The 14633-nt window shown below is 42.5% G+C and overlaps 1 protein-coding gene across 4 annotated transcripts in view; it reads right to left on the bottom strand.

The window, feature by feature from the left end:
* Positions 1–2773: 2773 nt before the first annotated feature.
* Positions 2774–14633, bottom strand: part of MYLK (myosin light chain kinase) — a 195609-nt gene continuing 183749 nt past the window's right edge. For all 4 annotated transcript variants that reach the window (XM_021526062.3, XM_021526064.2, XM_021526065.2 and 1 more), the window contains 5 exons: positions 10129–10281; positions 9008–9131; positions 7668–7797; positions 6710–6829; positions 2774–4899 (listed from right to left, as the gene is read on the bottom strand). In XM_021526062.3, the coding sequence (XP_021381737.2) occupies positions 4643–4899; positions 6710–6829; positions 7668–7797; positions 9008–9131; positions 10129–10281 (784 nt within the window). In that variant the 3' untranslated portion in view covers positions 2774–4642. The remainder of the gene's footprint in view (positions 4900–6709; positions 6830–7667; positions 7798–9007; positions 9132–10128; positions 10282–14633) is intronic.

Below are 14633 nucleotides of genomic sequence, written 5' to 3'. Positions count from 1 at the left end.
TGCCGGCGCTCGGCGCGCGCGGGGCGGGACTTGCCGCGGGCCGGCGGGGGCGGCTCCGCGCAGCCGCGGCACCGACCGCGCCCCGCGCCCGCCCCGCGCCGCCCCGCGCCCGCCCCGCGCCCGCCCCGCGCCGCCCCGCGCCCGCCCCGCGCCCGCCCCGCGCCGCCCCGCGCCCGCCGGGGTGTCCGGCTGGGACCCGCGGCCTCAGCGCTCGCCCGCCGCGGCTCGTCCAAAGCGCCCCTCGGCAGGGAGAAACAGGCGGGCCGTGACCTTAGAGACGCTAACAGCGTCAGTTGGTACGCTGTTAACGTCTCTGCGCTACATTGAGGGAATAGCTCGTAGGTTTTCATCACTTTTATAATATAGTTCAGAGGAGAGAAGGCTGAGAGGCGATGTCCATTAATGCGCATAAATGTCTTAAAGGCGGGTGGCGAGGATGGCGCCAGACTTTTCGGTGGTGCCCGGCCACAGGACAGGGAGCAATGGCCATAAACTAGCACAAGTTTCACCTCGGCGTGAGGAAGAGCTTCTTTACACTGAGGGTGGCAGAGCACTGAACAGGCTGCCCAGGGAAGTCCTGGGCTCTCCCTCTCTGGAGACATTCCAAACCCAGCTAGACACGTTCCTGTGTCACCTGCTCAGGCGATCCTGCCTTGACAAGGGGTTGGGCTGGATCATCTCCAGAGTCTCTTCCCACCCTAACAATTCGGTGATGCTGCATGAATGAGAAGTTGTAACTCATTTCCTGCCGAAGATCCATACAAGTGCAAAAAGCCTGGAAAGCATTACTTTCCCAGAAACAAACATTCTTGTCAGGCCTTTCTGAACAGCCATAAAAAGAATTTTTATTTTTTCTCTCCTACAGAAATTGTAAACACGTCGTGGAGTTACTTCTCCACTCCAGTAAACATCTCTCGGTTTATTTCCCATGCATGTCGTGGTGCAGTCCCTTTATGAGCAATGCAGAGTAACAACGTAAGCCTCACTCCCCATCTCAGAAAATTCTGCTTCCATGTGAGTATCTTTGTGACTCAAAAATTCATGTGCATGTATCTTGCAGACAATAGGTCTCAAAAGGCAAAGATGATTTATGAGAATTCCATTTCCAAACAGCTATGTTTTAGTGCAATATTTCAGTAAATGTACCAAGAAAATTTCGATAAACAAATCATCCATTATTCATGTATGCAAGTAGAAAAAAAACCAACAAAACAAGGTCTCTGTTTGCAAAGTCTGATAGTCACTGCAGAGGAGGGGGGTGTGCAGTCCAGTGTTATCTTCCTTGTCAGCAAAGGGAAGCAGAAACCCAGTGACTGCATGCCACACATGCAATTAACAAAGGTCTCCTCATCAAAGACAAATGTGCACAGGATGCTTGGGAGGTTGGACAGGATGGTCATTAAGTAAATTATGTTTCTGCAAATCCAGAAACCCAACTAATGTAAAACAGCAGCCAGCCCCAAATTCTCCACTGTCTCTTGAGAAGACTGAATGTCATACAAAAGAAATACAATAATTAAGTGGTCCACTTCAGGCAGTACCAGTGTCTTGTATAACCTCTGCCACTGGGGTTTCAGCCCTGTGGCACCCCAAGAGTGGATTTCTGGAAACATGATACAAGCAAGGCAAGGTTTATAGAAAGACGTAATGCCTTTTATTAAACCATGGCTGGCAAAATGAGACAGGGTTTCAAGTACATAAAATTTCTTTCTTCAGTGAAAATAGAATTCTATTCTTCAAACAAAGCAAAAAAAATCAAGGTCAAATACAGCTTGCAGTCAATTGCTCAGAGCTGAATCAGATGCATGTCACATAATTTTGGAAGTAGAGGTCATTGTTTCCTGCAGACTAGAATGGATGTTAATAGGAAGCTAGAGGAAGATGGTAAACTCCTTGGAATATCCTTGGGGCAAAAGAAAAATAGGCAGTTTATAGCCTGTGGAACACAAAAGGGAAGGAGGAGAGGGAAGGGAAGATCTGTGCAAGAGCAGCAATTCTGAGTCAGTGGGCTTTGATACAGAGCTTGCTGTGCCCGCAGAGCAGCCCAGCAGAGCCAGACCTTTTCCTGCTTCAGGCATGTGCCCACCTGCAGCAGGAAACCAGCAGTCACTGAACAAAGCCAGGTACATTCACAAGACAGTGGGGCACACCTTGCAAAGATGGCTTTTCGAAGGGCTGAGGATTTGCTCAAGAAGCACGTTGCTACAAGCAGGGTGCTTGCACAATCTTTGCTTTAAGGAGAGTCTGTGTGGTCCTGCATGGCTTGTGGTGATGTGGGCTGCATGTTGGCAGAAGTCTGAATAAAGGCAGCACAAGCAGATTTGTCCTTATCTCTGTCTTTACAGTTTTTAGAAACATTGGTGTAAGTCCGTATCTCCATTGAGGCTTCCCTGATTTTTTTCTCTCCTCCTCCCACAGACTTTCAGAACTCTATGTTTCCCCACCATGTGGGAATTCCCAACTCTGAAACAAACCCAGAGCTGCCCTGGTGCCCCATCCATGTTCCCATGGAGGCCTGTGGTGACGCTGGAGCCGTGGCAGGGCACGAGGCCACGAGTGCCAGCCCCAGGCTGCAGCTGGTGGCAGCGGGGCAGAGCAGCTCTGCAGAGCACCAGCTGGGCAGGGAAGGGCAGCAGCACCACAGACATCAGGGAGGCTCCACTGTTGCCACCTCAGGGGTTTGTGTGGCCAGCAGCTCCAGCAGCTCCCAGGGGCAGGAGGAGAGGCTTGGCCAAGGTGAACGCGGGGACGCTGCAATAGAGCATACGAGGAGTGTGCTTTGTGGTAGTATTTATTTAGGAACCGTGAGTAACTACAGCCGTAGCGGTCTCATCTTTGCAATTCTGATGGTTTAACAAACAGGGAGAACATTAGCATATTTTTATTAAGGTACAAAATACACCCCGTTGTTGCCTAAAACATTAAAAAAAAAAAAGTGAGGAAAGCTCTGTATGCTCTAAATCAGATTCAAAACCTTTCTGTATAAGGAATTGTGGCAATACTGTGTTTAGTATAACAAGAGGTTTGTATCAATCGAAAAGACATGCTGGCAATCTGAATTTAGCAACAAAGAGTAAAGCAGTTACAAACCGTTGTGTCACTCACATTAGCTGAGCTTTGAATGTAGAAGAGCAAATCATATGAAACACATACACAACTAGGTAATATCAAACAACCTAAGGCTGATAATGTACACACCTGTATTAAAGTACACTGACTACTTAATGGTGAGGATTTAAGGTAATGTCTTTTTTTAAAAGAGGTAACCTTTGATATGCAAATGGTTGCACTTTACACACAAAAAGTGGAAAAGAGAAAGAATCACTTTTGGAATGATACATAGATATAAGACACACTGGTTTTAGATTATGCATAACCACCTTGCAGCCTCTGATATTACCTCTGAACAAGACGAAAAACTTAAAAAGTGCCAATACTGTGAAAGGAAAGCAAAGTTACTAAGTCTGAGTGTGTTAACCATTTCTGAGAAAAAAATGGGGATTGGATTTTTTTTGTTTTGTTTTTCTGCGTTTTTAAAAAACGCAACAGCCTTACTGGTGCAGGTTCAAGACAAAAACAAGACAGTCAAGCTCATAAGGTAGAAATAGGTCCTATATAGGTTAAGATTCTTTGGAAATTGCTAAGAATAGAGGAGTTTGTAATCCAGGCTACTATCTTTTTGGCTACTCAAAAAATCCGTGGGAGTTTCCAGCTTATCATCAGTTGAAATCTGTTTTGCAATTGCCAAATAAATGCAAGTAAAACTTCAACTAACCTGGGATTCCATTCACAGACATGCACAGAGAAATCATTGATTGTGCAATAACCTGTTTTTTCATAGCAGCATATATACGAATCATAAGTCTTTATTAGACTGACTAGAAACAGAAAATATTCTCAGTCTTTGTGTTTTCTGTGTGTTTCTTAAGTAGGCAGCTGCAACTGCACTGAAGTGACAAGGCTCCATAAGGGAAAGGTGACAAAGTGGGATCAGCTGGCTAAAAGCAAGATCAGGAGTATCTCAGGAAACCACCTGGATGTTTAATGCTTGCCAGAAATACAAGGACACTAACAGCTCACCTCAGTCAGAGGCAGTGAAAAATGTTTGAAGTTTGGTCTGTGAGACTCTGCTTAAAGCAAACAAGAAAGGATCCATGCCAGCATACTAGTCACAATGCTGGCTGTGTCAAACCTTCCCTTACAGAAGATACAGCTCAGCCTATTCCTCAGGACTGGAGAGATTCACTGCATGTCTGGCCAACAATGCCTTTAAAGTCGATCTCAGGGAGCCAACTTAGCTGCGGTTTTGGCTGAGAAAAGTGATGGTAGAGAGCCATGAGCTCAGTAAATAGACTATTTTTCTTTAAGATGTTCAGAATATAATTTAGTTTCCATACATTTGATTTTAGAAGTGGTCTGGGCAACTTAATTGATGGCTTGCTTAAAGTTAATCCAATCATGCTAGCAACTTAAAAAGCCTGCTGGTTTGAAGTAATGCCCATACATAAACCTAACAGGTATCAACTGATCATGCTGAAATAACAACCCCCCAAAGACCTACGTTTCACACAAGGTGCTTTTGATAACTTGGGTTTCTGAGCCTTATAAAGACAGTCTTTAAATATATTTTTTTAGCCTTGTTTCATTCTTCCTCCTCTTCATCTTCTTCTCCTTCTCCCTCTCCTTCTTTTGCCATTGTTTCCACAAGGAGCTCTGCGGTGCACGTGGCTTCCCCAAGGCTGTTAACAGCTTTGCAGGTGTATTTGGCATCATCGTCCCCACATACTTCAGAAATAGTTAAAGAACAGTTCCCTTCCTCGTCGTAATCTATCTGGAAGTGACGGGACTCCTTGACAGGCTGATCATCCTTGAACCACATCACCTCAGGGTCAGGATAGCCTGCAAGAGGGGAGAGATAGCAGTGACTGCAAGAAACGAGCATTAACTCAGCACTAATTACCTTGTGCTCAAATTCCTGTGTATGGATGTGCCAGAGTGTTGATAGACAAATATCTCATTGACTTCTATGGAAAATAAAAACAGATGATGTGAGTCTTTTTTACTTCACATTTAACTATAACTATTTTTTATGAATAGCAAAAACTGCACGTGAGCACTGCAGTAGTGGCTGGATTCCTCCTTCCAGTCCCTTAGCAGTGCCTGCAGAGAGCTTTTTGTGTGCCATAGCCATCAGCCAGCAGGGAACTCCTGACAGTGCATCTGAGGCTCACGTTACACTGCAGTTCTCCTGAGACAACTGTTCCCAACACTGAGATTTTCAAGGGTAAACTGTTTTGGGCTTACAATTTAATACCTTTCTCAGGTTGTTTTGCTGTGGTTATTCTGAATCTTCCTCTTAATCTGCTCCTTAAAAGTCAGCCTTTCCTGTACATTTCACTCCCCTTTTCTGTATTTGTTAGGGTAAATGAGGAAGTCTAAGAAAAGCATTTTGATTGTGCATCTCCACAGGAGTTTCAGAGCCTTTTGTGAAGGAAACGGCTCTGCTAAGCCTCAGAGCAGCGCTGTACAATGTCTGCTGCAGAACAATCCCTTATACAGTACTCTTGGCTGCTGTAACAAATTGAAGGTTTGTGGTTTCAGCCAAGTTCTGGACTGGGAGGGGAGGATAACTCCCCACTGGGCAGAAATAAAGTGCAGGAATCCCTAATACACAGTGAACATTACAGCAATAGACTGCAAAGATTGGAACATCAGCCGTGGTACATCCATCTGTTTTATTCCATGCACTACTTGTGCAGTACCCTCCACGCTGAGCATCCATCAGCAATAATAATCCATCCTCACATCTCCACTGTGAGATAGTAAACCCAGGCAGGCAAAGATTGGGAGCATAGATACAAGCAGAAGGTCGATGAGGCATTCTCTGATTTCCTCATTTTAAGATTATAAATTAACTTGTACACATGCAGGATGGTATTGACCCTACCCATTTTGTTTCACAGCTCTTCTTTCCAAATTTCACAGCTGAGATGCACAAGGTTCAATCTCATTGCAGGAGAAGTGCCAGTGGTCTTGGCCTTTAGAATCTTGGGCTGACCATGCCCACGCTCCTTATATGTCTTCTCATAAAATTATATTTTGCATATTCCAGTCTGAGGTTTCTTTCCTGAACTCATAAATTAAAAAACCCCAAACAACAGAACAGTATTTTCTAGATGTGACTTACGTGACCAGCACAAGAATATTATCTTTACTTCTCATGCATATACAATTAGGGACTTGTTTGCCTTTAATAAAATTTATGTATGGCTTAAAGTTATCTTGAGGTGACATGAAACTGGTCTGCCATTTCAGAGCACTGACCTCCTCCTAATTCTTGGTGTCTGGCTGGCACTTTTTAAGAGTATACTGTTGGAATTTATGCTCCTACTTTGCATCTTGCTCTTATTGTTCCCTTAAAAATCAAATGACAGTTCCCACTTGCTATTCTAAACTAGTGATTCACACATGGACTCTTGGAGACTTCTGTTCTATGGCAAATACAGAACAGCAAATAATAATAAATAATTTAATATAATAATTTCTGTTATTGCCACACTTTGTGCTGTGACATGAAGATATTGGTAAAGCAAATTGACACCAATTCAACAACAATACAGAGGTAAAACCTGAGAAAGTAAAACAATTACCCAGTGCAGAAAGTTGACAAGGAAGGAAAGAAAGAAACAGACACACTTATTCCAAGTACCTTCAATTTTGCAGTCAAATCTAGCAGCACTTCCTTCCACAACTTCCATGTCAAGGATTTTTTTAGTAAAATATGGCTTTACGTGGGGCTTTTCTTCAGCCACTTCTTCGAGGAAAGCATCTGGAGGGGAGCAAAGAGGTAGTGAACAGTTTTACAGGGCATGTATTTTAGTATTAATTACCAGATGATAATGAAAGAATCTTTTATTTCACTTAATTCTATCAGATTAATGGGACAGTGAGGACATTGGCTGCTTTGCTTTGTGCCAGTCTTTTGCAGCTGGAAAAGGATTCAAGCCATAAATAGAAAGAAATGGATGTGAAGGCCACCATGCTACAAATCCTCAGTATTTTCCCCTTGAATTTGTTTCTAACCAAACCTGGATATTTTCTAGTCAGAGAGATAAATGAGCTCCACTTGTATCAGGCCCACAGTCTATGTGGATTTGTCAAAATTGCTTGCTTTTCAGCAGTGTCAAACATTTGCACCTCTGAGTGTTACACACCACTATTCACATTTCATCTGGGGACCTACAGGAGCAATGCAGACATTTCCTTAAATGCCCTGTCTGAGGAGGATGGTTAATGCAGGGTGTGTGCCATGGTTACAGCAAGTGTTAATACTTTATTGCTTGCTTGCTTGCATGAGAAGGCAATACATCACTGTCATCTTTGTATAAACATGCATTCCCAAACTCAGAGAAAGTGCAGCTGACAAATCTGCCTTAATTCTTTGGCTTTAAAAAGAAAAAAATTTACTGCCTGTGCTTAAACTGTGACATTTTGAGAAGCAGAACAATATAAGAACAGTGAATTTTTGACAGATTTCTTTAAAAAATAAAAAGATAACAGAGAGAGTGCAGTAATATCCAACTCGATTAGTCTCTAGCAATTTCCTAAAAGTTTTAGTAGGATTGATTCAAAGACAGGTGAAAATATGGGACAGAAAAAATCCTTACCTTCATTCTCTGCTTTGTCTGCATTTATAGGGCTTGTAGGTGAGCTCCCAGAGGCCTTCCTCCCACTCATACCAGAAATCATTGCCATGGATGACAGTCTTCCTATTGCTCGGACAGCATGGCCTGTTTTCTAAGACATAACAGAAAAGGCTTCTGATCAATCCAATCCAACAGGCATGTGATTTTCTGCAACAATCGTGCTTCAGACAAATTATCTGGGATCTCTGCAAACCTCACTGGAATTGGTGGACAAACTGCTTATATATAGCTCAGTTGTTCTAGGAGAGACAGAGCAGGCTGGACTGAATTACCAAATTTAGTTGCAGATATAAACTTCCCCTGATGAACTCATACCTAAATGAATGTCTCTTTTAGCTGTGGATAAAAAGCACTGTGCAAGAGGAGGGCCAGCAGAGAAGCCCTGTCCTGTGTAACTGGAACTGAACTCTGGTGGGGAACGCCTTTCTCCACAGCCTATTGGGCTGGGCTGAATTTCATCCAACATGGATAACGAGCTGATAGGAAATGAATGAGAAAGCACCATCTGCATGATGGGAGCAGACCTCTGACAGGACCCAGGATCAACCACCAGGCTACTAAAACATGCTCAAACTATGAGGGCTGTAGTACAGACACTTGTATTGCATGAGCTTCAACAAATGAGTAGAATGTGAGAGGGAATATAAAGTAGAACTACACAAATTAGTATTTTGTAGGCTACTCAAAAGGACCCAGGATTTCACACAGCATCTCATGTGGCACAGATAGACCTGCTACTCCAGTTACAGCAATAGGAAAACAGAAGATAGGGAGACTGAATATGTTACAGAAAACCAGTCTGACTGAATGCATGGGAAGCTGGGGAGGTTCCAACAGGACAGAACTCTTGACTTAGTAGAATGAAACTGCCACAAATTTAGGTACCTTTAGGGAGGCCAGGCAGGTAAGTTTTACATGAACCGTTCAGGTTTGTTAAGAATTACACAATCCTCCAGTTCTCAGTGGCATGGAGAGGGCAGGGAAGAGAGAGCTGTACCCTCCAGAGGAGTAGAAAAAACTATACTTGAGCTCATGCCTTTCAGTAGCCTGAAATGGGATCATCCTGTGTAATTCATGTGCAGCTAAGCACCCTCCTACTGCCCAGCTGCAGGAACCAGACCTGCTGTCCTGCATTCCCACCCTGGCCATGACAGAGCTGTCCTGCATTCCCACCCTGGCCAGACCAAAGCTTTCACCAGCAGCAGAAACCCCCTGATGTGACACGTTCCCCAGAATCATAAACACTAAAAATAAAGAGACTCATTAGGCTATCCAGCCCAATTCCACATCCTCTTCATTACCTGCCATTTTCTTCTGGCCATATATTTCTTCATCCTATCTTTGGAAAGTTTTTTGGCTTCCATGTTTTTGGTGTCTTTTTGCAGCCAGGGATGCTGAAGACATTGAGTACAATTTAAGCGACTCCTGTTTTTGTATAAGAAGACCAGTCAGTGTTGCCAATAACAAGAGAGGAACCTACCTGCTGTAACATTATTTTGTGCTCTCTTTGCTGGGAGCTGATTTTTCCGTTTCCTAAATTTAGTAACAAAAAATCACATGGTTTTGCTTTCCCAGCCATTCTAACTTCTTAAACTCACTTTCATAATTTCTGTAGATCTTTTTGAGAGAAAACTGCATTTTTAAGTGTTAATAAAATATTATAAAACAAAGCAGGAAAAGCCATATGTTTTAGGCAAGGAACACATAAAGCAGAGCCACAATGGCAGCGATTCAGCTGCTTCATGCTGGCAGAACCCTGTCCCAGATCTCCTTTCTTTTACTTACAGAGATTTCCCCATCCCACCACTTAATAGCCTCCTGAACATCTAACAGAACAGAAATGTCCAAATCTCTCGCCATGCCTATTCTTCACTTTGCTCAGGGCGCACATGTAAGTAACCCTCTGTTCTCCATCCATCCACTTGCAAGCTTATTGGAAGAAGAATGTTTCTTTCCTTGGTTCGTTCAGGCACTTCTGCAAACAGCATTTCCAACTCTGATTTTCTTTTTTCCTTGCCCAATTACTACATTTATAGGGAAGCTGCCTACTCAGAGGTACCACACTTAAAAGTGACACAAGGCAGAACCACAGCCCATTCAGAGCAAGACAGAACGTGTCACACAGGATTGTGTGTCAGCAAGAGTGGGGATCAGAGGGGCCACACAAAAGCCTTGGGTGCACCTTGCCCGAGGGAGGGAAGAGCACAAACAGCCAGCAATTGAAGCAAAAGCTCCACTGAGCCCCTGCACCCTGTGAGTGAAATAAAGAGCAGCACAGGCAGAGCTGGGCGGGCACGCACAGCTCCTTATAAAGTATGGCCAGAGGTGCTGCAGCCATGGGGAGATGCACAGGGGGGAAACACGAATAGCAACTCCAGCTAATGCAAGCACAGAAAGTGCAGCAAGGAAGTCCAGGCTTTACTTCATGTCTTTCTTCAGGAGATTGCTGATAAAGTCCTTGGCATCATCAGAGATTTCATCGAAAGCCTCATCATCGAAGTCCCATGTTGCTGAGGTGACATTGGCAAGGGTTTCGTTGTCGTTGTCTCCCATGAAAGGAGAAAGTCCGCTGACCCTGGGGACAGAGCAGACACAGACACAGAACAAACCTCATCAATTTACCAGAGGAGCAAGTTAAAATCATGTGTGACATCTCCCATGCTCTGCAGTTCTTTACAAATAAAAGCTTGCTTCAAAAACTGAATTAAATTAAAAAGGCCTCAAAACTAAAGATAGTCTTATGGGAAGGAAACTAGAAGTTTGCCAGCAAAACTGAAAGGCACATTTTTCTAGTTTCCTTCTCTTTTCCCACGACATTTTTTAGAATTAAAATTAGATTAAATTGGAGCAAAGTAGTTTGTTATATGACTTGTCTAGTTCTGCATAACTATTACTGGATTTTTCACACCAAATTTGGTGGAATATCCTTTTTTCCCCCATGACATTTCTTCAGAATCACAGAATTGTTAGGGTTGGAAGGGACATCTGGAGATCATTTAGTTTCAGGGTGATTTTGCTGCTTTAGTGTCAAATCAAGGTTTTTTTTGTACATTTTATTCCACTTACTCCTTCAGAGAGACCCCAAGAAGAAAGGTGCATAATGAAATAATGAAATCCACAAGGGTATTTTGTAAACAAACCCACCCTGAATTATACAGACAGATAAAACAATGCTGCATCACTGCAGGCTGTGGAGTTATGCAGATGCATGCAGAAGTAATTTGGTCTTTATGTTCTCCCTCCATCATGATGATGCATGAAATGGAAATAATGCTCTCCTATAACCTAAGTTGAGCTTCCAAGGCTTTTTATACAATATAACTGATGAATTGCCAGTGAAAGGCAATTATAGAACATCATGGTGTCATTTTTGCAGTCTCTTTCTCCAGTCGAGCATTATCCTTTATTACACTGTGCATCTGGATACTTTTGATGCCTGCATATATCACACTTTCAGTAAAAACTTAAGAGGTGAAAGGTTACTTATTCCTTAGAACTACAAGTTATTCACTTTTCCCGGTCCTCCTGGCATGCTATTTACAGAATAACCTATTCTTCATGAATTTTTACAGACATTATTTGATTTCTCTGTACAGTTGTGTTTAACCAGCACTGCTCTTTTTTTTTTAAAATATAGAAGAACAACTATAACTTATTAGGGTTCTGAAAACACTACATGGAAATAATACTATATGAATATCATGGTGCCAGTGAATATCACAGAACAGACTGGTTAAAAAAAGATTGGGGTCAAATAAAGTGAGCTATTAGATTAATAATATTAGAATGATCTCCTTCAAAGTCATTTTGCTTAATTTTAGGCTCTTATTACATTCAACATCTGATTTGTTCCTAAGCATTTTATTTTATAAGCAAAGCAGAAACACACTCTTTGAAGTCTCACACAGAGCAGACACTAAATCTTTTACCATTTCTGGAAGTTGTGTGCAGTACAGCAGACTCTAGAATCTTACGTGTGTACTTCAGAAACTTCTTAGTAATAATACATGAGCTGAAGATAAAAGATTTGTTTATTCTCAGGCAGAACAAGGTAAATCAGAACTGAATATATTTGCTGTCTTACTTTCCATTATATGTGGTGCACTCGAATGCAGCAGTGAATCCTAACTTTGTAAATGGGTAAGGTGGCATAAACCCATTTATGAAGATATAACAGGACAAGTTACCAAAAGCTGAAAGATGAATGTACCAGAAATGCCCCACAAAGCCTTTTTAGCATGACTGTTCCCTGTGTTTGACACTTGCTTTACTGGAGGAGAGAAGGTTTGTGCCTGGCAGGGCAGCACTGCAGAGCTGGCACAGCTGCGGGCAGCGCGAGGCTCTGCTCTGCCCGCACCCCTGCAGCCCTCACAGCCAGGTCCATCCAAGAATCTCTGTCCTGGGACCACAAAGCATTCCTGCAGGGCCTCAAACCCACCTCCTCTGCAGCATCTAACCATTTGCTCAGTTATGACAATGTCAGTGTTCTCCATCATGTTTTAGCAATGAAAAAATCTCGTGCAGACCACAGTTCTGATTTTGGGTTCCACATACTGACTGCTGGTTTGTCTCATTTTTACCTTGTGGCAAGAACAACAGTCTCAGCCAAGGCAGCAGCTCATACAGGCAGGTCTGTGAAGTATTCCTTTAGCTCATTGTCAAAAGAGGGGATGTACATTTTCTCTTCATCCAGTTAAGCTCTGTACCCACACTTGGGCGGCTGGAGCAACGACAATCCCATTTCCCTTCAATACTTGATTGAAGTATGTCAGAGGTGACCTCTGCACAGTATTACCACAAATAGTGCTGTGCAGCTCTTGCACTACACTGGACAAGATTTTGGCCTTTTTCCAGAGGTTAAAGGTGCAGTAGTGAGAGATCATATGTATACTAAAAAGCCTGCTTTAGGTACAGGGGTGTTGCTTCATGTGGAAACACCACTGCTCCATAGTGGTGTAAGAGGCAGCATGTGTATTGCATGTCCCACACAGCTTTTGAAGGGTGAGGATAAATTAAAGGATGAGAAGATTAGAGAAGAAAAAAATATTTGGTTGTTGTTTTTATTTGTGTGTGTGTATGTGTATTTTTTTTAATTTTAGAATTGTACAACAGAATTATCTGATAAAATTTTAAATGCTGTGGTAGGATTGCTCGATCCCATGCATTTTGTAAATCACCAAGTGGCTCTCAGTTAAGCCTCCACTCACTTTGTCATTTCTGAACACCAGTGTAACAGTGCCCATTCAAACTTTTCAATGAACCTATTTTTGTATTTCTGAATGTGCTGTTGCATATTTACAAAGCTAAAATATTTTTTTCTCTCTCCTACACTTTTACACTGTGAATCAGTTGCCTTGTTGTGGAAATATTTCTAAGGAGAACTAGATCCTTGTCTATAGTCAGAAAACAAAATCCAGCAACTAGTGTAGATTATAGCCAACAATTTTTATCTCTAGCACAGATTTCACTGACCAAAGTCTTGGTTCATTTCTTAATAGCCATTTAAAGTAATAATGGTCCAGCAACTCTTTTGACAGATAATGGAAACAATTTCTTTTTGGAATGCTGAAGTGATAAAGATGAGCTACTGCTCCAGAAAATTAACTCTGAGCTTACACTGCGAAGTTACTCTTAGACAAGCAGCAGGCTGTTTACTGAAAACATTTTTCCAGTTACTTTACCAGGCATCTTCCTGGCATGTTAAGAACCATTTGTTTAGAAAGTCTTTCACAGTTTCCACTCCTAAATAAAGAAGAAATATATTTTATCCTCTAGGAGTTCCTTAACATTTATTGGTCTGTTCTAACAAAGCTCTGAGTGCAGACATAGAAATGTTACGATGAAAAGGGTCCAATGTGGATGCAAATTTTATTGCCTATGTAGCAAACATCATGGCATTTCAACTGGAAATCTTTGCATTAAGCCTCCCACTAATCCAGGGAAGTTGGCTTTGCTGCTTGTCTCAAAGGGTCAGACTGTGAACGTTCCTCTGCAAGCAGTGCTTGCAGCTCCAACTGCCTGGGACTGCTGGCACTTCTGATAAACATGTGCAGGGCATGTCAAATAAGCATGTGATGATGACACCTGCACCTTGAGATCATGTAGAAAATTAATTCTTTTTCAAGTGAACTACAGCAAATAAATAGTCTGAGGATACTTTGTCAGGGACACACACATGGAACACAGCTCACACTGGTGCTCTCTGGAGGAAGCAGACCACTGAGCCCGTGTAAAGGAAGACAGCTCATTGCTGAAGCAAGGGTGTTATTGCTTTTCTCCTCCTTGTTTCACATGCCCAGTGGATTAATGAGGAATCATAGTTTGCCAGTGCCACTGAACAAATAAAACATTTTCTTTTGAGCTGTGTAGTTTGACATTGAAGCCTTCCTAACTTGGTTTAAGGAAAGAACAAGGAGTGCTCTCCCATCTTTAATATAAAGAGGTATAAATTTAACATGACATGGAGCCAACTGTAAGCCAGTGGAGCCTTGCTTTATCCACGTTCCAAGCCAGAACACCCAAAAGATGAACGATGCTGAAGGATCTTTCAACAAACCCAAACTGCCAAACAAGGGAGGGGAAACAGCAGAGATGAATGACACAATGGATAGAAGGGAAAGGGAATGTTTGAGGAATTGGGCTGTGTGCTGTTAGGAAGGTGCTGAAGGGAAAGAGTATACAGTAAGATCAAATGTGATATTAAAACACAGCCCAAGATAAAGTATATTAAAAAAAATTAATTGACAGAGATCAACTACACTGAAAAGACAAACACAGCCTGGCACTGATAAAGCAACGAGAACCATTGGAACACAAGCAGGGGTTTGAATCAGCCACAGACAATTCCTCCCTGAAACTACTTGGATCCTTTGGCGCCAGAAGGAAAAGGGCAACCCTCATTCAATGTACACCCTTGCAGTGCTGAAA

This window comes from Lonchura striata, chromosome 8, assembly GCF_046129695.1.
Source record: "Lonchura striata isolate bLonStr1 chromosome 8, bLonStr1.mat, whole genome shotgun sequence".
Lineage (NCBI taxonomy): Eukaryota > Metazoa > Chordata > Aves > Passeriformes > Estrildidae > Lonchura > Lonchura striata.
This window is presented reverse-complemented; position numbering and strand designations above follow the sequence as displayed.